At 43.9% G+C, this 27,253-nt stretch overlaps 1 protein-coding gene across 1 annotated transcript in view; it reads left to right on the top strand.

Moving 5' to 3' along the window:
• The window catches only part of NFKBIE (NFKB inhibitor epsilon), a 38,499-nt gene extending 13,935 nt beyond the window's left edge, over window positions 1-24,564 (top strand). Inside the window, exons 2-6 of the mRNA XM_053304618.1 lie at window positions 13,322-13,424; window positions 15,449-15,680; window positions 15,779-15,867; window positions 17,138-17,386; window positions 21,942-24,564. Coding sequence (XP_053160593.1) covers window positions 13,322-13,424; window positions 15,449-15,680; window positions 15,779-15,867; window positions 17,138-17,386; window positions 21,942-22,007 — 739 coding nt within the window. The 3' untranslated portion in view covers window positions 22,008-24,564. The remainder of the gene's footprint in view (window positions 1-13,321; window positions 13,425-15,448; window positions 15,681-15,778; window positions 15,868-17,137; window positions 17,387-21,941) is intronic.
• Window positions 24,565-27,253: the final 2,689 nt, after the last annotated feature.

Below are 27,253 nucleotides of genomic sequence, written 5' to 3'. Positions count from 1 at the left end.
CTTCTAGCAGCCAAGGCTGCTATCAGTAATCCTACAGTATATCAGAAACCCCAAGGCAAAGAATTTCTTGGTTGTGCATTTTAACATCTCATTTTTTTAAAGCATTGTCTGACATGATGCACACATGAATGGAGCCATAAGGCTCCATTGCAGAGCTGTAGCAGAGCCCCACCGCTTTCAAAAACCAATGGCTGCACAAGCAGTATTACTGCATTTATCCCCATTTTTAGCAATAGGAATACATATGGTAACACATTGGGGTTGTCTTTCAGCTTCATTGTAGCCTCACAATGGAGCCCTCTTAGTGTCTGCAACATACCGGTAATGTTTTTGGCTTCTGATCAAGAGTTTGCTTGACATGTGAATCATTTAGTGAAAAACTTTCCTCCATTAAAACTTACTTCACAAAATCTAGTGGCAGTTATCTGGGCACATACGCTGTACTTCTGATCTCCGTGGATCAGATAGATTTTGCTGGAATGAGTGCTTTGGATAACACCAGACTGGCCCTGCATGTACATATATTTGTTCATATAGCACACCTGCCAGCTGGTATTCAGTTTGCTTTACAAGGGATGCAAGAACCAATAGCACTATGGTGCATTATATACAAAGATATAATGGGAAGGGAAAGAGCAACAGGAAAGTTGGGGGGGTGCATACACACGCACACACATATACGTACACATCTTCAAAAGCAGCTATGAAATAAATAATCTTTTGACACTTCATAAAGGTGAGAAGGGAAGAATGAAAATTACTATATCTGGAGAGAGGACAAGTTTACACTGTGGAATCTGACAACTTGCTGAGGTTCCTTAGTTGCAAGAGGTGCCTACAGATTGCTCCCAGGTGAGGTACTAGAGGCAGGTGTCAACTGTACCTTGTGTGTTCAGGGTCATCATGATGACTGGTTGATTAAGTGCCGTCAAGTCAGTGTTGACTCTTAGTGACCACACAGATAGATACTCTTTTTAATGAGTTTATCCTTGATAGTTCCTCCCATAAAGATGTCCCCTATGATCTTTGTCAAAGGATGGTAATAGGTATTAAGAAATAGCAAGTGTAACAAATGCTAGAGATCTTGGTTAAACTAGTTCAGAATGTTTGAAAACAAAATATACTTAATGCAATTGGTCCATTGGACAAGCGGTATTTCTGTGCCTTGTCCTTTGGATGCCTGTACTTTAAAATAAACTGCCCCTATCTTTTTGCTAGACCCACCTGAAGTGGCACAGCGGGGAAATGCTTGACTAACAAGCAGAAGGTTGCTGGTTTGAATTTCCACTAGTACTATTTCGGGCAGCAGCAGTATAGGAAGATGCATCATCCCCTACTCAGCGGGAGGAGGCAATGGTAAACCCTTCCTGTATTCTACCAAAGAAAACCACAGGGCTCTGTGTGCTCCAGGAGTTGAAATTGACTTGAAATTGACTTGAAATTGACGGCACACTGCTCCAGGAGTTGAAATTGACTTGAAATTGACTTGAAATTGACTTGAAATTGACGGCACACTTACATTTTTGCTAATATCAGGCCACCTACTGATGGCCTGCCTGTCGTCATGAAAGGAAGGTGTGTTGGCAAATACTGCTGAGGCCTGAGGGAACTGGAATAGCCGGGAGGAAACCTTGATCAGGAGAGAGGGATGTGTTGGTACATACAGTAGGTATTGCAAAGGTTACTGTGGGTCATTTTGATTTTTGTACAAAAGGTCAGGCGATTTACAGAATCTGCATGGGACAAATGTGGAATTCCCCTTGTTTTGTTTTCCTCAAGGGATTAATTGCTTGAATTCTTGGTACCAACAATGTTTCTTTTCCTCCTCCTAATCTAATGTTGAATTACTGGTTCAGTTATCTGTATTTCCCACACCACTCGCGGTGTGTGTGTGTGAGAATAAGTGATGATGGATGAGTGGTGATTCCTTCTTATTTATTCAGCTTCTGTTGCTGAACTCTAAACCTTGAGTATGCAGGAATGTCATAGAAAAGAAAGTACCTGCCTTTTCCCAAGATTGTCAACAATACAATATTAGGGTAGCTATATTCTGGATTTCCAAATCCGGATGCCTAATTTACATATTATTTAAATTGGCTTAAATAATTTTTAAGCAGAATAATGACTACATGTTTTGCTCCATAACTCCGCTTCTACAAGAGTGTTACAAGGGAGTTTCTAAGCTACAAAGCTTGGCTTTTTTTTTTTTTTTTTTTAATGAAAGCTGAAATCCAGGCGAATCTGGGTGAGATGCTTAAAATCCGGGCGAAATCCAGAATTTTGGAGGGCATGGCAACTCTGTAGAATACCTAACTGGGAGCTATGGGGAGCTGTTGTCTGGACATTCTCTTAACGGGATCTCCTTCCTTATTTTGTGTCTCTAATTTATGAATGGTGAGTGGTGGAAGGAAGCAATGATAGATCCCTGTCAGGATGCATGGAATTCAGAGGCCTATGTCTGATTCCTTTCTCACTTTATAAATTGAATGGATGGTATTCTCTTTTTGGCCATAATGCCAAACCAGAGGTAAACATGCCAGAAGTTCGAGTTTGTAATCGTCCGAAAGCTTGAAGCTGCGATTTCTTCACCCAACCGCAGCTCCATTTGAATCCTTGCTGAATTTGAACCCTTGGTTTGTAGTGAGTTTTGCAGCTGAAACCTGAGGTTAGAAGGCAGCACTGTGTCATCTGAATTTTGCTGCCACCATAACCTAAGTTTCGTGTGCAAGCTCCTCCCACCACCATAGAGAGGCCAGCTCAGAGCAGCCCACAAATGTACCGATTCTAGGGCAGCCACATTTCTTGCTGGCCTCCTCTCAGAGGTGATGCCCCACGCTCTGCCATCTCCTTGCTCCTCCTGCCACTGCTTGGCAGCAGGGATGCTGCATCCTTGCAGTTACTGCATTTAAAGAGATAAAACAGCATTGGGGAAAGCATGTTTTAAATAAATGAAGGAGAATAGAAACACGTGCAAGGAGGCCTTAAATTGACCTAACACCTGATCTAGCCCCATTCAGATGCTATCAATGGAGTCTAGTTTCTTTGATCTTAACGTACACAAATGTGCGATGGGGTGGGGGACCAGACCGAGGGGCATGCCTGGTAAAGCTCATACGAATACGACAAGTATTTATATACCGCTTTTCAACCAAAGTTCCCAAAGTGGTTTACATACAGAAATTAATTAATTAGTTAATTAAATGTCTGCCTGTCCCCAAAGGGCTCACAGTCTAAAAAAGATACATAAGAAAGCCACCAACAACAGCCACTGGAGGGATGCTGTGCTGGGGTTGGATAGGACTAGTTGCTCTCCCCCTGCTAAATAAAGAGAATTTGCTCAGTGAGCAGTGGTTAACTTGAGCAAAGGCGTTAACTTGAGCAAAGTCATGAGGTAAACCTTCCAACTTTAAGTCATGAGGTAAACCTTCCAACTGTTGTGGGGCTCCTGGCAGCACTGGTTAATGATAGAACTCGTACTCTGCACCTTCCCCCTTGCACCCAACTCTTCCAGGCTTCCAAGTAGTCCGGGCTGCTTTGGGTGTTCAAGTGATTTCGGATTGGGTAGGCAGTAAAGGAGAGACTGGGGAAGAATCCTACGTCCCCGGCTAAGCAGTTGGGCCCAACGCTGTGGCGAATGCAAACTAGCCACCGTGGGGCACTCTGGGATGGGACACATGGATTAGAACAGTCCCTGGCTAGCCAGGTGACCATGAGAAGCTAAACCGAGCATGGAGATGTGTTGCAGGGAGACCAGACTCTTTCAAGGGGTGCTTATATTCTCGGTTCCCAGCAGTTGCCAGGACTGGAAGGGATGTTGCTGAGGGATCCTTCCTGGGACTCTGGTGGTACTGTCAACTGGGCCAGATGGTGAAAGCGCTCCAGCCCACATGCGTGACTCTATGGCCAGGCACTCATGCAAGAGAGGTCCGCTATGGAGCAGGTTCCATCTTCATTGCACAAAAAGAATCTCTTGTGTGATTTAATCCAGCTCTATATCACCTTTTAACGTGGTGATTCTCTTTACTTAGCAGGGGGAGAGTAACTGATCCTATCCACCCCCAGCAAGTCACTCCAGTGACTGTTGCTGGTGTCTATCTTGTGTTTCTTTTTAGATTGTGAGCCCTTTGGGGACAGGAATCCATCTTATTTATTTGTTATTTCTCTGTGTAAACTGGAAGGACAGAATAGAAATTGAATAAATAAATAATAAATAATAAATAGATAGATAGATAGTTGGTTCTTCTCATGAGGTTTGGCTGAGATCAAGCATGCTTGTGTCCACATGTTGGGGCTGGTCCCCGCTTCCCCTACGAACTTGTACAGAAAATAGAATAATAGTACTTAGCTTAAATAGTTTTAAAGGTGGATTGGACAAAACCATGGAAGAGACGCCGGCTGCTGGCTGCTGCTCATGATGGATATATGGAACCTCCATATTCAGCGACAGTGGCTGGCATCCTGACTAACAAAGCATCAGTGCAATAGAAGAAGCACTTGTGTAGCACCAGTGCTTCTGAAGAGTTCTGGAATCACACTGCACTAGTGCTGATGTATGGAATTTCAATGACCACCCCACACTGGAGGCTCTTGGTGTCATCCAGAAATATGTACCTGAGGGCTGCATGACTCTCGAGGGTATATTTTCAGGTGGCACAGAGCACTTCCTGTGGAATGAGGGATGGGGTCATCAAAACTTGCTCCCACCGGTGAGCCAGCAGTGGGTCTGGGTTCATTAAACTTTTCAGAAGCACCAGCATTTTTCCTGTTTTAACAGTATTTCTTTAGGATGTCAGGCAGTATTTCTGAATACCAGTGTCTGGGGAACAATGGCAGGCTGTTTAGGGCTGTTGGCCTCAAGAGGCAGCTAGTCAGAGGCGTCTAGTCAGCTTTCCAAAGGCATCTAGTCAGCTATTGTGGGGAACAAGGTGCAGAACTCAATGGCACTTCAGTCTGATCTGGCAGGGCTGCTCTTATGAAATGCTATGTGTCACTCTTGCACCACAAACTAGAACCAAGATTACAACAGAAACTTTCCTGTTTTCTCTTGTAAATGCACCAAGTTTGAGAGGGACATATTAAAGGTTTATATTTGGCCTGGAAATAGGATTATTCCCTAGCACAGGTATTCCCAACCTGGGTCCACAGATGCTGTTGGACTATAGTTCCCATCATACTCGGGCACAATGGCCACTTGTAGTTCAACAACATCTGGGCACCCAAGGTTGGAAGCCCCTCTTTTAATAGGTGCACACTCAACAGTTCTGTGAAATAAGTGAAGAGGAAACAGTGTAACACAGGGGTTCTCAGACTTGGGTCCCCAGTTGCTGTTGGACTTCAACTTCCATAATCCCCAGCCACAATGGCCAGGGTCTCCACTTCTGAGAGTGGTTATCTACTGCAGCTGGGGACCCACGTTTGAGAACCCCTGGCCTGGTATAACATCCAGGAGAAGGCCAAGTAAACAGCAGCTGAAGCTCCCCCCCCCCCACTCCTTCTTGCCTCATGACCTGCATGATCAGGGACTTCCCACTTCAGCACTAAAATATCCCCGCTCCCTCTCTGTGTCTTTGTGGTGATTCGGCAGAGACACAGTTCTCCCATGAATCATGCTCAAGGCTTCACATCCTCTCTGCTTCAAATATATCAATAAAATGTTTGCACCAAGGTAACCCAAATTCTGCCCAAGAAAAATTAAATTATGTGACCTGTATAAACGATGCAACCCAAATGTGTGTGCATTTGTTTGTTGCATGTGTAAGTTCTTAATTGTGCTTAATTATGTGTTTGCATGCTGTGGCAGGAGTGGGGGGAATGAAGGTTTTGTGCAGTGCACTTGACCCACCTTCTTGACCAGTAAAGGGCCTTCTTGATGTCCCAGTCAGCCCTTCCCTGCCCTTATCTTCCTCCCACCGCCCACACACACACACTAATGGGGATATTTGACAAGATATTGTTTCTTCCCACAATCTTCAATACCACCTTTGCATCAATAAAATCTAGAAACAATTACAATTTATATATTGCGTTTGGCACTCAGAAGCAAATTCTGTGCTTGTGTAGTTGAGGAATTCATACAGGCATTGGTCCTGCCTGTGATGCAGCACGTGAGAGAAAGACCCCCTCAGCTGCAGAACTTGGAACTTCTAAGCAAAAAACAACAACCCCTCACTTGGTTGAAAATGGAACATAGGAAGCTGCCAATGCAACAAGGTCTTCTCGTGCATTCCATTTTTTTCTGGAGGAAAGATGGGTTTACTCTTCAGCTGATTAGGGGAAGTCCATTCATCACCAAAATAACATTCAGTAGCTGACAGGGGCCCATATACATGCATTTCACAAAATTCTTTTGCAGTATGGGAGCTGTGCAGAGTGCTGTATATATGCAGAAATAGACATGTTGCTGCCCCATAGGAGCTTGCAAATGAATCATAAGGTTTGGTTCTATGTCTATCCGATAAAGCATGAAGAAGAAAAGCCATATAGGGGCTGGGAGAACAGCATTCTTCCTGTTCTTATACATGTTGAGTGATGTGGAAGTCGCCCTGGCTCCGATGCAGGGGTTATCAGTCTTGAGTCCCCATATATTGTTGGACTGTAGCTCCTATCATTCCCAGATACAATGACCTTTGGCTGGGGATGATGGGAGTTGTAGCCCAACAACTTTTGGAGACCCAAGGTTGAGAACTCCTGCTTTAAAATTTAACCTATTATTCAGGCCTGTAGAATGAATATTTGGAGAAATATTGAAGCTGACAGGCTGTTTGTTTATCCACATTTTCCTGAAACTTGTGAAGGTCCTTCCTCCTCCTGGAATGGGAATGGCTAACATTGCTAGCTAATTGCAGGGAGTTCCTGGGGGAAGTGGCTTGGTAGGAGTCCCGGAGAATCATGTGTTTATCATGCAGCTGCCTTTATCTCCTGATAACTGAGCTTAGCTTTGGCAGATAAAAGCAGCAGTGGTTAAAGTTCAGTCCAAATTGCTTTGGAAAGTCCCCACTTCTGAGAGTGGTTATCTGCTGCATACTTAAGAGGGAGCTGAGATACTTCTCTAGCCACACTGAAAAGCACATGGTGCAGAAGATCTGCAAGGATAAGCTGACAAAGTATGTGTGGTGGTGGGGCAGGGTTGGGGAAGACACTGTGGATCCTTGAAAGCACTTGAAACAATTGTGACCTGGCTCCCGATAGGACACGGTTACAGTGAGAGATCAATGTAGCTGGCAATGAAACAAAAGGTTTTCCTTGATTCCCTATATGGGAACACCCAGGTAAAAATACCATCTAGTGTTTGGTCTGGTGACTACTTTAGAAGCTATTGGCTCTGGTGTCTCTCTGACATAATTGCCAAGATCCTGGAATTTCTTGTGCTCATTTCTGTTGTTTTGAGAATGCTGCACAGAAGCTTGCTTGAGAGTGCTTTCTGTACAGAAGTAACAAGCTAGAGTAATAACACCTAAAATAAAGTATTGGACTTGTGCACATGTTAGCTACTCCTAATTGTATTGCTCTTTCTAGTCTCCTCTTCAAACTAGGTTCCTCTACCCTCCAGTTTCTGTACAGCATGCTGGTGAAGCAGGTGGCTGCTTTCATGGTCATGAGCAATACTTAACTCAAGGGAGATTTAAGCTGGCAACAAGCCTACCCACCTACCCCCCCCCCAAGACTTTAAGGTATTTTAAAGAGGGATCACTACCTTGTAGTCTGTACATTTATCCCACTCTTTTCTCAGGTGTGTAGGTGTTGCAGGGTTTTTTTTTTAATTTTTCAAAAAACTGTCACACCTATTGGAGCAGAGGCGTGGGTGAAACAGTCATGTATGCACTGCGGTAAGAGAAGCTACTCCCAAACTACACTTCTTTCCTTTTTATTTCCTTTTTTCCACTTTTTAAAATCCTCAACCTTATTCTTTCCCCACAATCTTCCATCCCTTGGTTGTTACTATAGCAGCCATAAAAAAAGCAAAGGCAATAATATTCAGGTAGATATTTTAAATTAATTATATTTAAGGTGCTTCATATGACTGTTCTTTAAGGATGAACAACAGGTCTGAGGCATTTCTTGTTGCATAAGTGCTAAACTAGGCCTCTCCTGGTTTGTTTGCCAGGAAAAGAGCTAGTTAAAGAACTAAATAGGAATTTACCAAATCTGCAAAGCCAGATAAGCTCACTCTAAGGTCCCCGGATGTTGTTGAACTTCAGTTGCATTATCTCCAACCAAAGGCCATTGGGGCTGGGGATTATGGGAATTGAAGTCCAATAATATCCAGAGACCCAGGATTGAGAATCCTTGCTCTAAGATCTTGTGAAATCTGCTTAATATGCAAAATTTTCAGACCTTGTGGAAGAAGCAGAGTTGTGTTTAAAATGTTTTGGGAATTTGCTTCAGGCAGCTTGTAAATAGCCACTTGCCTAGTTGCCAAGTGAACCAGTCAAGGAAGCTTTTATAAACTGTAATAATTGGTTATTTTTTTCTTTCAGACTGTCAAATGACAAACGGTGGTAGGTTTGGGTGGGTAGGCCATTAAAGGTTTTTGTGGTCTAGTAGCCTTTGTACACTCATTTGCAAAACCAGCTTAGGGGTCTTGGTCAATTTAGCTGCAACAAAAGTGAAACTTGTTGATGGGGTCAGCCTTAAAATCAGGTGCCTCCCACCTAGAGTGGAAGGTTTCAGGTCTACATGCACTTTGCTCATCCACTTGTGTAACAACTGAAATGAAGAACAGAGCTGTAAAGGCAAGGAGGTGACTAGATAGAGTGGATGCATCTATGGAATACTTGTTCCTAAACACATCTCTCCCCCTCCGCCCCCGTTTTTTCCTTTGCACAAATCCCTGTTCTGATGTCATGTTCACTGATTCCAGTTTCAGGAAAGCCTCCATGTGTCCCTGCAGTTTCATTAGAATGCTATAAACAGAAACAAACTGGCACCACTTTCCTTGTGTGAATCAAACGACTGTTTAAGTGATGTGTTAGCCCACTTATAAAATATTGACTCAGAAAAATGGCTGCAGACTTTTTTTTTTACTGGTATTGTTCCTGTGCCTTTAGCATCAGCTGGACTTGCAGAAATTAAAAACCTTTCTTAGCACTTTATCCCCCTACCAAGAAATGCTTTGCCTACTAAATGTCTGTGTGTCCAGCTCATGGGTGTCTACAGGACTTTTTCCAGGCAGGGGAAGGGGAAAAGCCAGCAATCCAATACCCTCTCCCTGGGAGCATGACCCAATGAATTCATTGAGAACTAATTCATTCCATGAGAGCAAGTGCCTCCCCCGGCCCCCATGGTCCAGCTAATGTTGCCCCGGTGTCAGAGGCAAGTACTCTAGGGCTGTTTACCAAGGGTCGGTGCCCTCACGAATGCCATTCCCTGACCACCTGAGCCTCTATTACCAGAGGTGTTCCATTACTACCCTTTCTGTCCTATCCCATCCACAAATGGGATCTTTCTCATTTGTAGAGGTGTGTGTGTGTGTTGGGTGGGTGGGTGGGAGGAGGAATGCCTGGAGGTGGCAGCAGCAGAGCGCCATTGTTGCTCAGAGAGGGGATGGGGAGAGGTGTGCCTTGAAGACAGGCATGGACGGAAGAGCAAGTCTGCTAGTGGAGGCACCCGCGAAGAAAAAAGCGCGCCAACACCCCCTGACAAAGCCAAGCCCCTCGTGAGTTTTTGTGGAGAGTCCATGTAGGAGGACACTTTGAGGGCCCCCTCAGTCAGAACTGGAGCCAATCCTGAACTGGTGCTTAAAGACACAGAGCATGGCTGTTCAAAAGGTGGCAACTATACCCTGAAGTAAACCCCACAGAGTTGCATTCAGTGGGACTACAAAATCGGGCTGGCTTTAAAAATAAATAAATAAATAAATAAAGCGTTCTCCAACCAGAGTCATGGAATGTGCTCACAAGCCCTTACTTAGAGCAACCCCACCGTTTGCTTCCCACAGTGGCAGATTGTGTTCAGCCTGGCAAGCACTGCTAGACACAGGCTTCATGACACTCCCTCCGCCCCCCGCCACCCCCCCGCTGCCCCACCTGTTGCTGAGGCAACTGAGGGTGGCCGCTTCTTCTGCTGAGCAGGGAAATCCCCTATGCCCATGTGACCTCGGGCTTCCCCTGGGGCCTTGCCTAGGGTCTGAACCACAGAAACGCCTCAGTTTGGGTAGCAAAATGCTTAGTTCTCTGTGTTAAGAGTCCAGCTTTTAGCAGCCACCCTGGAAGTTGCTTTAAATAGCTCACAGACCACAGTTTCCTCTAGATCAGCCCCAGGGAGGGCCATTCCTAGGCATTTTGATGCTTTGGGCAAGTCACTGTGTGCCTGGACTTCTGCCTTCCCTTCCCCCTTCCTCGTTTCCTGATTCCTCCAAGACCTGCTACTACCACCTCCCACATCCCACCTCTTTTACCTCTGTGGAAATCCCCTTTGTCAATGCATTGGATGCAGAAGAACTTTATGATGTTCAGTAAAAACAAATTTCTAATTGTAATGAGGTGGTTTCAAACTCGCTGCAAGGTTTGAATAACTGGTTAGCATGGAGCCAGCTACTGGAAATATATTGTAAGCTGAAGAGTTTCATATTTGTGCAAGGATATCATCTTAAAAAGCTGGTAGATTTTGATTCATTTTGCATTTATTCTGGAATTATTTCTGAATACCAGAAAGAAGGGGACAACGTTCCCATTAAACAATAACAAAAACTAGATTATGACTTGGAAATCACAGGATTTTAAAATGTGCTTAACAATTTGAGTTTACTTGTTTCTGAGCCTGTGGTGCATTTGTCACTGTGATGACAAATTTCTCCGGCTGACGTCGTGAATAAATGTACTTGAGGAAGTCTAACTGAAATTAAAAGGACAAGTTGGGCAAACGTCGAATTTGGGGAAAGGGTTTGCCTCTGCAGACAAGTGCTGAGTGCAAGGAGAACAAGGGTTAATGGACTGGCCATACATTGCCCCCATCCCCCCCATTTATTTGAATTCCTGAATAGGGCTACAATATAGACTCCTTTATCTCTTTCATCAGAACTTCTACATAGCAGATCCTTGCATATCCAGCTTCACGAAGGCAGTGATTTATATCTTACTTCACTTCTGGCTGTCTTTAGCTTCTCCTGATGGTGGTTAAACATTAGTGAAAAAGGATGAAAAGGAGATGAAATGTGTGCCAACCAGATCTTAGGTGCAGTATGGATTTAATAGCCTTGTTGGTGTCCTTTTTAAGTGGGCGGGGGATTACAAATATTGTGTGCTCATTTATTTAATAAATAAATACCTAATAGCTAGGAGTAATTTGGATATTGGGAGTGAGGCAGCAGCAACCTTCCCAAGTCTATCCAAATATGAAGGGGACTAATGGTTTATTCTGGTAAAGGTAAAGTTGTGCCGTCAAGTCAATTTCAACTCCTGGCTCCTAGAATACAGGAGGGGTTTACCATTGCCGCCTCCTCCTCAGTGTGAGATTATGCCTTTCCAGCACCTTCCTATATTGCTGCTGCCTGATATAGGAGTTTCCCTTGTTCCTTTAACTTACCAGCAGGGATTCGAACCAGCAACCTCTTGCTCACTAGGCAAGTCATTTCCCTGCTGCGCCATTAGGTGGCAGTAACACTTCATTTGGTGGAGTTGCACACACGATGGGTGGGAGATGGCAGGGATGTGAAACTCTTGTCATGAATGCCACCTGTTCTGCAGTACATCATCTGAGTCTTCCTCTTTCTTTCGCCCACCTCCCTGCAATGTAAATAATTCTGAGGGAGAAATCTGAATAACTTGATCTTGGTGAAGAGAGCCCGTGGGTCTGTTCTCACAGCCCTTTTTGACAGTGGTGGTTTTCAGTCAGTCCCTGTGGGCTTCTAGCCATGGCTACCACTTCCTACTGGGCAAGTAGTATGAATGCCAGTGCCACATGCTGCAATGAACACAGATTAGCTTTTGGGTTTTTTTGATTTTGTTTTTACACTTATACTGTATCCCGCTCTTCCTACAAGGAGCCAAGAGCCGTATGTATCATTATGTTCATTCTCACAGCAACCCTGTGAAGTAGATTAAGCTAAGAGGCAAGTGACTGGCCCAGAGTCACCCAGTGAGTTTCAAGGTTGAGTGGGGAGTTGAACTTGGGTCTCCCCAGTCCTAGTCCAACACTTTAACCACTGCACCACACTATCACAGCCACAGGTTTTTTGTTTAGCCACTCAGTGGCATGCGCAAAGCTCGAAGGCAGCAACTAATAACTACAGCTGCCGCCATGTGCTGAGAGGGTTGTCAGAATTGGCCCTGAATTCTAGCATACGAGTGTGTCTGTGTCTTGACTGATGCTCAGCTGTTCCACATGATTAAACTAAAAGAATTAGGTTGAGCCATCATCTCCTCTTGCAATCATGGTTGGACTGAGATTAGACACTACATGAAGGCAGTTGGAGGATTTGGCTTGTCTCCCAAACTCTCCCAGCTCTGTGCTCCATACCCTGCTGCCTGCCCTTGAATGAAGAAAGGAGATCTTTTTTAAAGAAAGCAAAACTAGAAATTGAATGAATGAAAATTGAGCCTGATGTGCTTTTTGGTGTCAGCATTCCAGGCTTGAGTCCTGCCAGGACTGTGTTTACATTGTGAACTACTGATATTTACCTTGTGTACTACTGAGGGTTAATATGCATTTAACTGGCACAGCACTTGCTGAGAATCTGCAATTAGTTGTGTGCCCACTATGCATTTACAAGCACATATCTCTCTTTCAAACATTAGTGGTAATCGGGAAATACATGTTTGCAGGCTGTCAATTTCCTTTGCTGTATACATTTGGCTTTATACCGCAAATGAAGTCTTGCGATGAAATTGACTCTGCTCATACTGTTGAAGGAAATTTATTAATACATCTCTGTGGAAACACTGCAAGGGTGCCAAACTGTTGAGAAAGAAGCATAACTATCACATGTATGTGCAAGTTTTAAATTTGCTTTTTAGCAGAGACGTTACGTAGCAAGGTTGGAGTGGGCCCTGGGACAAGAAGTGAAGATAGGCCCCTGCCTCCCCCAGATTCTTATTCAGAAAGGTGTGAGAGGGGGAACAAGTTGTCACCCAGCCATTGGGGCCCCCAGGGACATTTGTTCCCCCATGTTGAATTGTAGCTATGCCCCTGCTTTTTTAGTAAGCTACACTGTGTGTTTGCTGTTCCAAGAGTGAAGTAAAAAGAAGCAACTGAGTAACGATTTGCTCTTTAGGAATATGCTGCTTCTCTCTAAGAGAGTGTCTTTTGGAATTTTGTGTTGGCATGATTTGAGCACTACATCACAGACTGATGCCCTTTCTTTTTTCCTCTTTCCCCTCTTCAGACTCCTACACCTGGCGATCATCCACTGTGTGCCCTCTCTAGCACTTGGCTGCATTGCTCAGCTGCCAATTGAGGTTTTGGAACTCCAGAATGATTTATTCCAGGTGTGTGTTGCAATGTGAGCTCAGTGTTTCTCCCAGGCTAATGAAAGGAAGAAAACTGTGCTGGGCGGTGAGGATATGGGGCATTATCTTGCAGCAGCTAGCATCAAGATATGAGTGTCTCTCTTAACTACCCGTGTTTCGGTGTTTTTGCTATATAAGTGTGTTCTCCTGTTCTTTTTCCAGCTGTCTTGCCTCATTTTTCGAAGGTCAGTAAGCAGGCACACACAGATTTGTCATGCTGCTTTCCTGCAACATTCTCAGAGGTTTTCCTTCAGATTTGTGACATTGCTCAGACCAAGGTGTTATAGGCATTCTTGTTGTCAATGGCCCCAGTCCAGCTTTAGTCACGTGCAATAACTCATGGCCCAAATGGGATATGTATCCCCATCCAAGTCAAAAGATTTTTCCAGCTGGTTCAGTGGAGATCCAATGAGGATTGTGAAGTGGATCCAGATGGGCTTTAGCACAGTACACAGAGGTCTGTTTCCACATGAGAAACTCAAATACTCTTGTTCAGATCACTTGTTTATCAGTGAAAAAGCATGCAGGCTTTTGAGTTAAGCAGAAAAGTATCATCAATCCTCCCATTTTGTCCTGGGCTGGGTCTTCTATGTGACTTGAACAAAATGTAACTCAAAATTCTTCACCAAAGTAACCCACCTCTCCTCTAGGAAAAGCTAGAGTATGCCGTATGTAGAAGTCATATGCAGAGGCGTATCTAGGGAAAATAGTGCCTAGGGCAAGCACTGAAATTGCACCCCCTGTCCAAGCATCTGACACCCAGCTTTCAGATAACTACCATTATATCAGCTCAAAAATACAAGTCAAGCTCGTTCATCTTTTAATCTTTCAAAAACTATTTAGCAGTGGATGTAGCCAGACCAAAAAAATTCTGGAAAACTACAAATTTCAGTATGCTGGGGCTCATGAAATACCCAAATACTATGTGGAGGTTTACTTGGAAAACTAAATAGAAGTGCCTGTCTAATTCTCTGCTATGCATTGTAGCATCACTATTACATAAGTTTTAAAAATAAATGGAGAATTTGACTTTTCCCAGATACTCTGAAAATAATTAGAGGATATGCAGAATAAACTGTGTCACTGCTTGGAATATATTCTAGTATTTCAAAAAGACAGAGAAAGAGAGCAAGAAACTCCCAGTGGGCCTTAATCCTAAGGATCTCACAGTGATTCAAAGACAAACTCACCATTAATAGCCATATTATTAAGACATCACATTTAACTCACTAATCACAAGAAGCAAAGTAAGAGCAAATGAATACAATCCTAGCTCATAAGCTTCAGCTCAGTATTCACAAGCCCTGATTTTCTGTACATAGTGCTAATCTGAATATGTGTACAGTGACTTATATTAATTTTTTTTAAATGTTTACCTGTAGCCCCTTCAGGGGGCTTCCTAAAGGCCATGGGGGGTCTTCAAAGGTTCCCCTCCCCTTGCTGGCTTCTAGGGCCTCACAGGGACCATTTGAACATGTGTGGTGGCCACAAAATGGCCACCATGCATGCTCAAATGGCCTCTGTGAGGCCTGGCATGGCATTTCAGTGGCCATTTAAAAAAAATTTAATTTTTAAAAATGGCGCCCCCCTTCAAGTGGTGCCCGGGGCACGTGCCCTGCCTGCCCTACCCTAGATACGCCCCTGGTCATATGTATATTTTGCACAGCTACTAATTTTGAATATATTTTTCTAGCTTCTGCTAGCTATGAGAAGATACAAAGAGTTATGCTGAGTATTAATGTCCCCTGAGCACTAGAACTTCTACTAAGCCTCCCACCTCTGGTTTCTAGAGGCCATTGCCCTCAGGTTTTCTTTGCATGAAAACTAAGATGTTCAGGATGCACAGTTCTGCATCCATTAACAAATGTGCATTTGTGGTGCAGTTGCAGAATACAAAAGTTGCAGTCCTGGTGTTGTCCATATCGCTCCCGCCTCTCTCCTCCAGCCTTGCTCAGCCTCTGTCACACTCACTGAACAGGACTTCCTGTGTTTGCTCTTTGCAGACTCCTCTCCACCTGTCTGTATACCTGGAGCAGTCCAGTGTGGTGGAAGCCCTAGTGCTGAAAGGGGTGAGCACTGCACTGCAAGACCGCAATGGAAACACCCCACTGCACCTGGCCTGTGAACAGCAGAGTCTGGAATGTGCCCAGCTGTTGCTGTTGCAGGAACCAATTTCTGCCAAGAACTTGGAGGCCAGAAGAATCCCACAAGCCCTGCAGCTCCAGAATTGGCAAGGTGAGAAGGAGCCAACATCTGTCTGGGTGTGCATGTCTGGTGAGTCTTGGGTTCAAAGCTGGCCTAGTAGCAACTTCCTGGGTTGTCTTCTTCTCCAGGCTTGACCTGCCTACACATCAGCACCTTGAAAGGGAACCTGAAGCTGATGACATTGCTGGTAAAGAAGGGAGCTGACATTAATGTTCAGGTATGGCTGAGGCTGCAGGTAAGGGCAGCTGGCAGAGACCCATATCTATTGTGTGTTAGGCATTTGGTATGTTCTGTACTTTTCTTATGGAACCATGCATAGGGAGATTTGGTATTGAATGCAGAAAATTTTGACAGAGTTTCTGTCTATTGTGGATGTGAAAATTAATAGTGAAAATGTGTAAGCAGTGCCTAGTGAAATCTCGGAAGGTGGAGAGAGGAGGTTGAGCAGGGCTTAATGGGCTGTGGCTTTTCATAGCTCCTTGTCCCTGCCCCTGTCTAATAAGAAGCAGGAAACCTGTAGGCAAATGACACAAGCATCTGTAGAGCCACTTAATTTGTATAGCTTGTTCCAAGTCACCCAAGTACAGCTTTTCTTGGGATGAAATCTGGATTTATTTAAGGCAGATTAAGAGTGCAGTGAGGAAATTACTAGCAAGCCAGAGGTTGCTGGTGCCCATCTTCCTGAATGGTATGTTTTCCAGACTATGGGAAACACCTCTATAGGGCAGCAGCAATATAGGAAGATGCTGAAAGGCATCATCTCACACTGTACAGGAGGAGGCAATGGTAAACCCCTCCTGTATTCTACCAAAGACAACCACAAGGTTCTGTGGTCACCAGGAGTCAACATTGACTTGACGGCACACTTTACCTTTTACTGTGTCTCTGTGTCAGTGTGGTGTGGTGGTTAATGTATTAGGCCAAGACTGGAAAGACCCAAGTTTGGATTCCTACTCAGCAAGGAAACCCACTGGGTGACTTTGGGCCAGTCACCCTCTTTCAGCCTCACCTACTTCATAGGACTGTTGTGAAGATAAAATAGGGGGCTGGATCCATGGGTGCCACATTGAAGCAAGGGTGGGATAAAAATGTAATAAATACAGTGCATTAGACAAGCTTTCTGGAAAATGATTGTGGTCTCCTGATTTACACTCGCTGAACAGTGTTGTAACTACAGGAACAAAAGGTTCAGTAAGGCAGTTATCAAATCTTGAACAGAAACACTTATGCTTGCCCACACAGACTCTTTTGGATGGGAGCCCCCAGGTGTTTGCCTCTACATGGCAACAGGCCCAGAAGGGGAGTATTCTCTATTTAGATTATGTTTAGGACCTATTAGTGTTTCATTTTTTTGGAACAGGTTTAGGAGAAGGGTGTCTTTGTGCTGTGGGTCCCAGTTTCCAAGTGTGTTGGTGTGAGAAGTGTTCCAGGCCTTTGATATTCTAAAATGGAGTGTTTGACTTAATGCCCTGCTTTCTTGGTCCTAGGATGGCACAAGTGGTAAGACTCCCTTGCACTTGGCAGTGGAGAACCATGATGAGATGGCTGTGAAGCACCTCCTGAAAATGGGGGCCCAGGTGGACACCCAGATGTACAATGGTTGCACCCCACTGCATTTGGCTGTAGGCCGGAAGGATGCTGCCATTGCTGCCATCCTGTGCCAGTCAGGGGCAGACACCTTGCTACGGAACATGGAGGATGAGACCGCCCAGGACCTGGCTGATGGCAATGATGATGTGAGCATCCCTCTGTCTCAACCTGCATAGGGACCTGTCGGAGAGGGCAGAAGATGGTGGGCAAAGGCCAAAGTCCCAGGAGGATTAGAAGCAAGGCAGGGGTGCAGACTGTGTGGGGAGATCCCAAGAAGCTTACATCTCCCAGCAGGAGTTCTGGCTATGAGTCTTAACAATGCCCCTGTCTCTCTCCATACTGTCTTGTTTGTGTTCATGATTGCGAGATTCCCGTTCAGATATTTTGGTATCCTTACAACCAGACAGAAGGGAGGAGCTGCTAAACTGGCTGGTTTACTTCATTGTCACTACCACCATGCCAATGTTGCAGCTTCTTTTATTGGCAAGCAGTTGTTCTTTTGGAGAAGGTAGGGCGGGTGGACTGCAACAGTTCTGTTGCAGTGGAGCAATCTGGCAACTGACCTCCTCTCTTGCTAGGGGGAAATTTAAGCAAACCATAGCAATGTGTTGGTCAAGATGAGGCAAAAAGTCTAGTGGCTGGTCTGTGCTATCAATGGTCAGCTAATTGGCTGAAACAGGATTACGCTAAGGAAAATGAAGGGTTTATACACAACTGTATTCTGGAAATCCATCAACTTCAAAAGCCATTCAGTCTCCTTAGCCTGTCCTTGCAAACATGGGCAAACATGGACCAAGACAGGTTCATTCCTACATGTTTTGTGAAACCTACTGCAGTACAGAGAACATGAATGCCAAACCAACAGATCCCAACTACACTTGAACAAATTTAATATAAATATGTTAAATCTGTTCAAGTATAGTTTATAGTTTATTCATATTTATGTATGAATTGTTAAATTTGTATACCACCTTTCACTAAAACAATCCCAAGATGGTTTACAAAACATTTAAAACTGTAAAAGACTATAAAAGTTACACAATTTAATAAAAATATTAAATTGGAATATAAAAATACAAATCTGATTAAAAGTTTAAAAAAACATGCACCAACCTTATGATAGAATTATATCATTATAATAGCCACAAATAGTATTGTACAAATATAACAACTCCCATAAATGACTAGAGAAAACACATCCACTTGTTACTAAGTCCATATCTATTATAAAGTCCATATGAGGTACACATGTACTGTAAAATCCACTACGTTGACCCGATGACCTCTGTTTCAAGTGATGCTGTTCCTTTCTAAGAGAATAAGAGGAAGCCAGAAGGAGCTTTTAAAAACCACTTTGTAACAGTTTCAGTAGCCTTTTTGGCAAAGATAAATTGTTTTTCATTTCCTGTTTGGAACTTTGGAGAGTATTGGATAGAATCATCATAACAATAAGCCTCAGTTTCCAGAAAGAGTCACTTGACCATATTCTACATTTTTTCCACTTGATAAAGATCTTTACTCAAAACAGAGGTCACTGTAGTGGATTTTACAGTATATGTGTACCTCGTATGGACTTTATAGTAGATATGGACTCAGTAACAAGTGGATGAGTTTTTTCTAGTCATTTATGGGAGTTATATCTGTACAATATTATTTGTGCCTATTATAATGATATATTAAATTTGTTCAAGTATAGTTGGGATTTGTTGGTTTGGCATTCATTGGCTATGTAGATCTCAGTATGTATCATTATGTTATTTGGTATAGAGAACATGGGCATTCTGTTCTGCCAGTGTGCTGTAGTACATACGGTTTGGTATTGTATTTAAGGGATCCGAGTTCACATCACCACTCATTAAGTCCTTTAAGATGCAAAACTAGTAATTGGTCCAAGGTAACATCACAGATAATTAGGAATCTGCCTTCCATGGAGTCAGACCATTGATCCATCTAGCTCAGTATTGTCTGACTGGCAGTGGCTTTCCAAGGTTTCAAGCAGGAGTTTTCTGCAGCCCTGCCTTGAGATGCTGGCAGGGACCTTCTGCGTGCAAAGTAGAGGCTCTACCACTGAGCTTTGGCCCCATCCCCAACTGTGAGGATTATTAACATGGATTATACAGTGTACTTCATCCTGAGCTGTTTCACAAATGGGTAGGATATAAATGTGATAGATCACATTGAGTCTTACCACAGCTAGAAATGGTTCCCTTGTGTGCTGAAGAGATAACTTCCATGTTTCTGAGTTGGAGGGAGTTTTTAGGTTACCCAGTGCAGGGAGCAATTTAAGAAAATAGTAGAGGACTCCTGTGTATTTGGACCATGCTAAAGTCCTAGCCAAACTTCTCTCTAGAGTGCCTACCAGAGTTGCCAGAACCTAAGGGGTATACTCGTGGGTCAAATGGGCCGTAAGCCAGAATTTGGCTTTTTAAAAGCCAAATCTGGCCACCTAGCCTAGAATAATGGTGAATCCTGCCATGAGAATGAAGGATTGTTTTCCCATATGTGTTAGCTTCTGCTCACCACAAAGGTGCAAGGGAAGCCCCTATGTGGTACTTTTTGTGGGAAAGCCTGCCATCAAAAAGCTTGTGGGGAAGCCTGCACATTACCAGAAATTGCCTCCTTGCATATGGGCCTGTAGTGTTGAGTGGGCTAACAATCGGAGATTGATTGATTTAATGAATTTGTATACCGCCTAATATAAAAATCTCTAGGCGGTGTACAGAATTAAAACATAAAATATAACACATTTAAAATTCATAAAAAGATTTTAAAAATCATAGATAAAAACACATTACAAACACATTAAAATTTAAAAATCAAATCTCAGTTGAAGGCCTAGGAAAACAGGTACATCTTTAGGGACCTCCTAAAGACAACAGAGAAGGAGATGCTCTTATTGCAGAAGGGAGCGTATTCCAGAGCCCTGGGGCAGCCACACAGAAGGCCCGGTCCCGAGTTCCCACCAAACAAGTCTGTGGCACCTGTAATCAGACCTCTCCAGGTGATCTTAATAGGTGACACTGTTCACGATGGAGAAAGTGCTCTCTTAAATACCCTGGACCTAAGCTGTTAAGGGCCTTATAGGTAATAACTAGCACTTTGTATTTTGTTCAGAAACCTATTGGCAGCCAGTGCAGTTCTTTTAGAATTGTAGTATGGTCCCTTCGGGTAAACCCAGAGTCCAGTCTGGCGGCCATATTCTGTACCAATTGTAGTTTTCGAACTACGTACAAAGGCAGCCCCACGTAGAGTGCATTACAGTAGTCAAGCTTAGAGGTTACCAGCATATATACCACCATTTAATAAAATAAATATATAAAATATAAAAATATAAAATATATAGAATAATAAATAAAATATATACCACCATTTTAAGCTCACTAGTCTCCAAGAATGGATGTATCTGGCATATCAGCTGAAGCTGATAAAAAGCACTCCTGGCCACAGCCTCAGCCTGAGAAACCAGGGAGAGTTTGGGATCCAGGAGCACACCCAGACTATGAACCTGATCTTTTAGGGGGAGTGTAACCCCATCCAAAACAGGCAGATCTAAACCGTCTCTTGGATCCCGACCCTCTACTATTTGGATTCAACTTCAGTCTGTTATCCCTCATCCAGCCCAATATCGCTGCCAGGCATGTACTTGGCGGGGGGGGGGGGGTCATGCAATTTCCTGATGAAGTTGACATAGAGAAATAGATCTGGGTGTCATCAGCATATTGATAGCATCCCAAACCAGACTTCCTGACGATCTCTCCCAGAGGTTTCATGTAGATGTTAAAAAGCACTGGAGACAGTATGGAGCCTTGTAGAACCCCACACTTCAGCTCTTGCTTTTCAGAGCAATAGTCTCCAAGCAACACCACCTAGAATCTGCCAGAGAGGTAGGAACGGAGCCACTGTAAAACAGTGCCACCCAGTCTCACCTCCTTCATGCGACCCAGCAGGATACCATGGTCAATGGTATCGAAAGCCGCCGAGAGATCCAAAAGGATCCACAGTGTCAAACTCCCTCAAAAGAGGGAATTTGACACTGCGGATCCTTTTGGATCTCTCCAATTGGATTGCCAATTGGAGATCATCCATCAGGCCGGCCAAGGCAGTCACAACCCCATAGATTAAAATAAAATAAAATAAAATATAGTTTTAAAGTTGTAAGTGTTGGAGTTTGTAATCTATCTTTTAAACTGTTTTAATTGTGTTAATGTGTTTTTAGATTGTGAACCTCCCAGGTACTTGAATATGGGGCAGTATAGAAATGTGCTAAATAAATAAATAAAAGAATTCCCACTTGGGCTTAGCATGCACAATTTATATAGCTGAAACCTCAGATTGAATTTGCATGTTATGTTCAATGCACATACCATCTGTGTACAGTGTATGCATGTACAGATCTATACATAGGAATACTTATTTACATGTTGCATTCAATGCATGTACAGCAGTATACTTCCTATCTGTAGCCTGCATTTGAGGGGTATGACCAATTTAAAAACTGAACCTGAATGCAGGTACAGTCATTCACACAAAAGCGTGTACATGTGTACAGGCATCTGTACACATGTACAGCATAATGTCTTAATATGGCTTGAGTGTGTCTGTCTAGGTTCTCTCTTGTGCATTGAAATTAAAATATTTTCTTAGCAGGCTGTCTTGGCCAGCTCAAATGCTAACCTGTCTTCCTCTTGTTTGCTTTGGCAGATCCTTACCCTTTTGCCTTTTGATGACCTGAAGATCTCGGGGAAGCCTGTGGTGCACTCCAGCTGAGCATCCTAAGACTTGAATTGAATAGATGGACCATGCACGACACTACTGCTGCTGCAGGTTGACAGGACAATAGCTCTCTGCCATAAATCATTCCACTTGTGGAATCTGAGGCTTTGAGCCACTTTCAGACACTTTTGATAGTGCACAGGATTGTGGGAGCCCGTGCAAGAGGAAAAACGCTCCTTGTTTCTCAAGTTTGATTCCTGGATGACGACACAAGATTGCCCTTCTTTCGAAGGGACCCATGTTCAGATAGATGGGCCTATGTTTGCTCTGTTTGCATTGTCTAAAAAAAGAGAAACGATCAAGACCAGAAGTCCTAAGATCCTCTGGGAAATGCCTCTGGTTTCTTTCCCCCCCAGTCAGTACAGTGGATAGAGGTGATGTGTTCACCCTCCTTTTTCTCGCCTGTCCCCAAAGTGTATGGTGGAAATATGATAGGAATGTTTCGGCCTACAGTCTGCCAGAGCTATTTCTGTTTTGAAGATGCTTGCCTCCCACTAGAACAATGTCCCGACCTACCTGCAATTGCTCAAGCTTCATGAAATTCCTTCTGTGGCCCCTGTAGGCTGCATTATTTCTCAGGCTTTTAGTTCTGTAGTGTCCAGGGTTACAGAATTACCTTGTATGTCATTTTAGCCTTTCTGTTGCCTCCCATGGAGGATACCACTTGCAAGTTGGCAGGACAGAGATCTGTCTTTGCTTCTACACATCTGCTCCTGAGCCAGAGAGAACTCGAAGGCTGAGCTTATGGAGATGATCTCAATCTCAGTCTCCTTTTGCTTCACAATAAACTGGTGTTCTTGGAACCAGTTTATGAGGGGAGCCCAAGGGGAGCCTCATCCTGTTTCAGCTCTGTGCAGGTTTTCTAGGCAGTACTACTCCACAGGAATGTCTTTGCTAAACTTCTGTTCTATAAAAGCCATACTTCCCTCAGGCAGGCGTGCTGGTGATTTCCAATTCCACTTGTAAGTGCACCTACAGTTTAAGAGCAAAGATGAGCAGGGAAATCTCAGGGGTTGTTGGATTTCACCTTGGATGTTGCTCTTGTTCATCTTGAGCATGAGTTTGGTGATAACTAGAAATGTTGGCAAACTTTTCCAAATCTGGGCTTGGAGACTAAATTTGGAAGTTCAAAATGCCCACCTTTAAAGAAGCGGTGGGCTCTTCAACCTGCCTTCTTGATTTGGAGAAATCTGGCAGATGTCTTCCCAATTCCTGTCGTCTTCACAGCCTCCCCACCAACCCCTGTCCCCAAAGCAACACTCCCCCTTCCCTTTATTTACTTGTCTCTGGCATAAGCAGTGGCAGTAGCAACAGAGAGCAGAGGACTTTCCTCTTCTGTTCCACTTCCCCTTGTAGCTCTGTTGCCCTGCAAAGCAGTGCAACAGAAGAAGCAATGCTGCAGGAGCAACGAGGGCATCTTCTTCCTCTCTTGCTCCCATCATCTTGGCCAGCTGCTCCTTAGCATGCTAGGAATAAAGGGAAGTAAAAGCTGTGCTTGGGACTTTTAATCTTTGTAGAGGAGGTGTGCCCAGGCAATTGCGGGGGGGGGGGATATAAGGAGGAATCCCCCTATTCTGTTACCACCAGAAGGGGGAGTATTTGTCTTGGGAGTAGTGGTTGGTGGATGGCGTATTTTGAGGGTGGGAGAAGCTGTCTGATTGGGCATTTACCGAGACTCCCATTGGCTCAGTAAATGATTTTAGGTGGCAAGTGGGTGGGAGGTATGGGGAAGGCTGAATAATTTCTGAGCCAGTTTAAAGTGAACAGGAGAGAGCTCTTGCATCTCTAGTAACAGTTGTGTAACAAGAAGCTTCTTGCTAGATGACATTTTTTCAGCACATCAATGTGAGAAGCAACACCACAGAACTATTTCCCTACACCCAGAGTCTTGGCATTTGCACAGTACTCTGTTCAAGACTGGATCTGTTCAGCTCAGCCCGTGGGTGACTAGATTCCCTTCCTTCTCTCTGCTCTCTAAGTTATGAGACCAGTTATTAAAAGCTACCTGTGTTGTGGAAAACTCCATTCAATAGAATGTCAAGCAGACTTTGGAAGTTTCAGCCTGCGAAGTGAAGAAGTCCAGGATTGTTGTGTGTCTTTGCCGAGGGTTCCTGTGTTCCACCCCAGAGCCAGCAGACTGACTCTGCACACTTGTTGCAGCTGGTGACTGAAGCATTTGGGTCAGCAAATGGCAGAAAAAGGAGTTGCTTACATGTAAACTTTAACGCTCGACTGGGGAAATTCCCTGCCATCTCCCTCCCACTATTGCTGTCTGGGAGTGGCTGTTTGTAATATGGCAAGTCCTGGATGGCGCAATCAGCTGGGTTGTTTCGAGGGAGAGGTTTTCTCCTCTTCCTTCCCTGTTTTTTACAGGACAGATTTAGAAGCAGTAATAGCTTTGTGTAATATTTTCCACCAAAGGTCTCCTTAATTTTTGCGTTTTGTTTGGCTTGAGACCTTTTGCTTCCTCTTCTTCCCTTGTCCTCTTCCCCTCGTGTTTCTAATTTTTTTTTGTTTTGTTTTAATTACAAAATAAATTTCGTAAATTGGATTAATGTGCTGCCCTCACTATCGTAATGGCATTTATTGGTGTGCACATAAACCCTTCGTAGCCATACATTTTTTAGCTAGTAATATGATTAGTCAGGATATCTGGGAGAGGCTCTTTGGCTGGGCAAATGAGGCCTACAGGTCAGGTTTGGGCCACAGTACAGGGGGAGTCCCAGCATGAGAACAGCAGTGGGCAGTTGGACTGCTGGGTAATTATGCAAGAAAAGCAAGATTTTGTAAAAATAAAACAGCAGGTTTGCAAGCTGTTTTAAAATGTGCTGCCATCTTGTGGCTGATCTTAACTGCAGCTCCTCCCTGTGTTTTCATCAAAGCTGCATTATTACAAGCCTCATGCAAAATGAGACGCAAGTTTTGGGCGGTATAGAAATGTAATATAAATAAATTTAAAAATAAATAAAATGTGCAGAGTTCTGTTTGCAGCTCTTAAAAGACTACCCCCCCACACACACTTTAAAAGCTGCAAACAGAACTCCATACAAGTATTATCTGGATCCTGAAATGATGTAATTAATAAAAAAAATAGTATGCACTTATTGTTGATTAACAAAACAAATATAATGGGCAAGGTGTTTCAGCTTCTGCCTTCTTCAGATGCTCTGATGTTGCAGAAAAGGCACAATTATCTGCCATGGCAGTTATGGAATGTCCGTAACGTGATGTCGTATTCAGCAGTCGAGGATTGGCTGCAGCAGCAATGTCAGGTGCTGTCCTTGAAGCTGAGGTCTCCTGCGGGCCTAGGGTCCTGAGTACAATTTAATTTGGCTGCAATTGTTGGAGATGAATAAAATCTAAACAACCAGTAGCCAAACATTTTAACATTGGTGAACACAAGCTACCCAACTTGTCAATTACTGCAATAAGAGTTGCCATTGGATGCAGTGAAATTAGATGCAAGTGAACCGTTGGATATATTCGTTGAGGACCCTAGGCCCCCAAGAGGCCTCAGCCTCAAGGACAGCACCTGACATTGCTGCTGCAGCCAATCCTCGACTGCTGAATACGACATCACGTTATGGACATTCCATAACTGCCATGGCAGATATCGTGCCTTTTCTGCAACATCAGAACATCTGAAGAAGGTGGAAGCTGAAACACCTTGCCCATTATATTTCTGTTAATCAACTGTGCCCATATAGTAGAAGAGGCACATTTAGAATAAGTTGGTAGCTCAAGTTCCAAGGTCTGTTGCTGCCAGTGCTCTGATGGTGAGCTCCCTGGCTTCTGCTCTGTCTATGAGCTCAGATATAGAGTGGTCCAGCCAAGCACAGCACTATACCAATTGAAGCTATATTTATACTTGCAGAAAGTGAGCAGTGCTTTGGTTTTGGGTATAGGTGGTTCTGGAGTAAGAGAAGGCTCATGCCCTGTATATGTTCCATATTATTTTCCATCATCAACAACAACATATTTATATACTGCTTTTCAACAATGTTCTCTTTCAGTAAAGAGAATTGTGTTCAGTAAACTATGTGGTGGTACTAAGGAACACTCTCTTGCTCTGCTTTGCTTTCCAGATAAATTAATCCTCCTTTCTGTGACTACACCCTGGGGAATGGAGAGTGCTTTGCCCACAAGAATACACAGTCCAGTTGTGTCTCTTATCTGATAACTCCTGCTCTCTGATGGCATTCTTGTATTTTGGAGGCTAGTTATCAATATATCACCCTAAGCACTAGACCGATGGTCTATCTAATGAAGTAGCCACTTCTGTATTCTTTCGAAGAAGTCTGAAATGGCACGATGCAGTAATTCTCAATTTGGGTGCAGAACAATGATGGCCCCTTTCTCTCCAATGTCACAGTTCCACTGGATGTATTGGATGCTTCATTTTAGAACAGCCCAGCTCCAACAAACAGGCACTATGTCTCATTGATATTATGATAAGGTAGCTTCTAGCAAGGGATGACCAATCAAAATTTTATTTTAAAAAGCAGGGGAGCACTACAGAGTTGTTCTGTGTTTGGAGGTAAGGATACAACCGTTATAGTGCATGGAAATCTAGCGTGTTGGAACAGGATCCCCAACCTTGGATCCCCAGATGTTTGGCTACAGTTCCCAATATCTTCAGCCACAATGGCCTTTGGCCAGTGATATAGTCCAACAACTTTGAGACTAAAGGTTAAGTAACCCTGCATTGCATCTACAGTGGAGATGAATCTATCTACTGGTAGAATGTCATAAACACGTCTAGACATCTCGGCTGGGCTCCCAGCAAAGCACCCATTTATTTCAGCTATAATGTCAGAAGCAGCCCACGCATCTTTCACATCCTTATCAGAAAGGGATACACATGCGCGTACACACACACACACGTCACCCTTCAGTAGCAAGAACAAAAGAGAAACCTCTGTTCTGCCCTGCCTAGGCGCAGCTAAAAGCAGCAGGGGAAGTGATCCTTTCACCCTCATGAAGAGTGGCCTCTGCAGAAAGTTGCTTGGAAAGCACCAGTCAGTTGCTCAAGTAGAGGTCACGAGGGCTCTGTCCTGATGATGTTAGGCTCAATGCAACAACTCCCGCCTCTGCTTTTTAGAGAATTGGGGTTGCTCTGGGTAGTCCAGCCCTCCCACTACACAGTTTAGTTCACCTTACCAAGCCACTGTGTGCCAATTACAAGACAGGCCACACCAAGGTAGCTGCAGCAGAGAGAGTTCTAATGAGCAAGTGAGTTC

This window comes from Hemicordylus capensis, chromosome 1, assembly GCF_027244095.1.
Source record: "Hemicordylus capensis ecotype Gifberg chromosome 1, rHemCap1.1.pri, whole genome shotgun sequence".
NCBI lineage: Eukaryota > Metazoa > Chordata > Lepidosauria > Squamata > Cordylidae > Hemicordylus > Hemicordylus capensis.
This window is presented reverse-complemented; position numbering and strand designations above follow the sequence as displayed.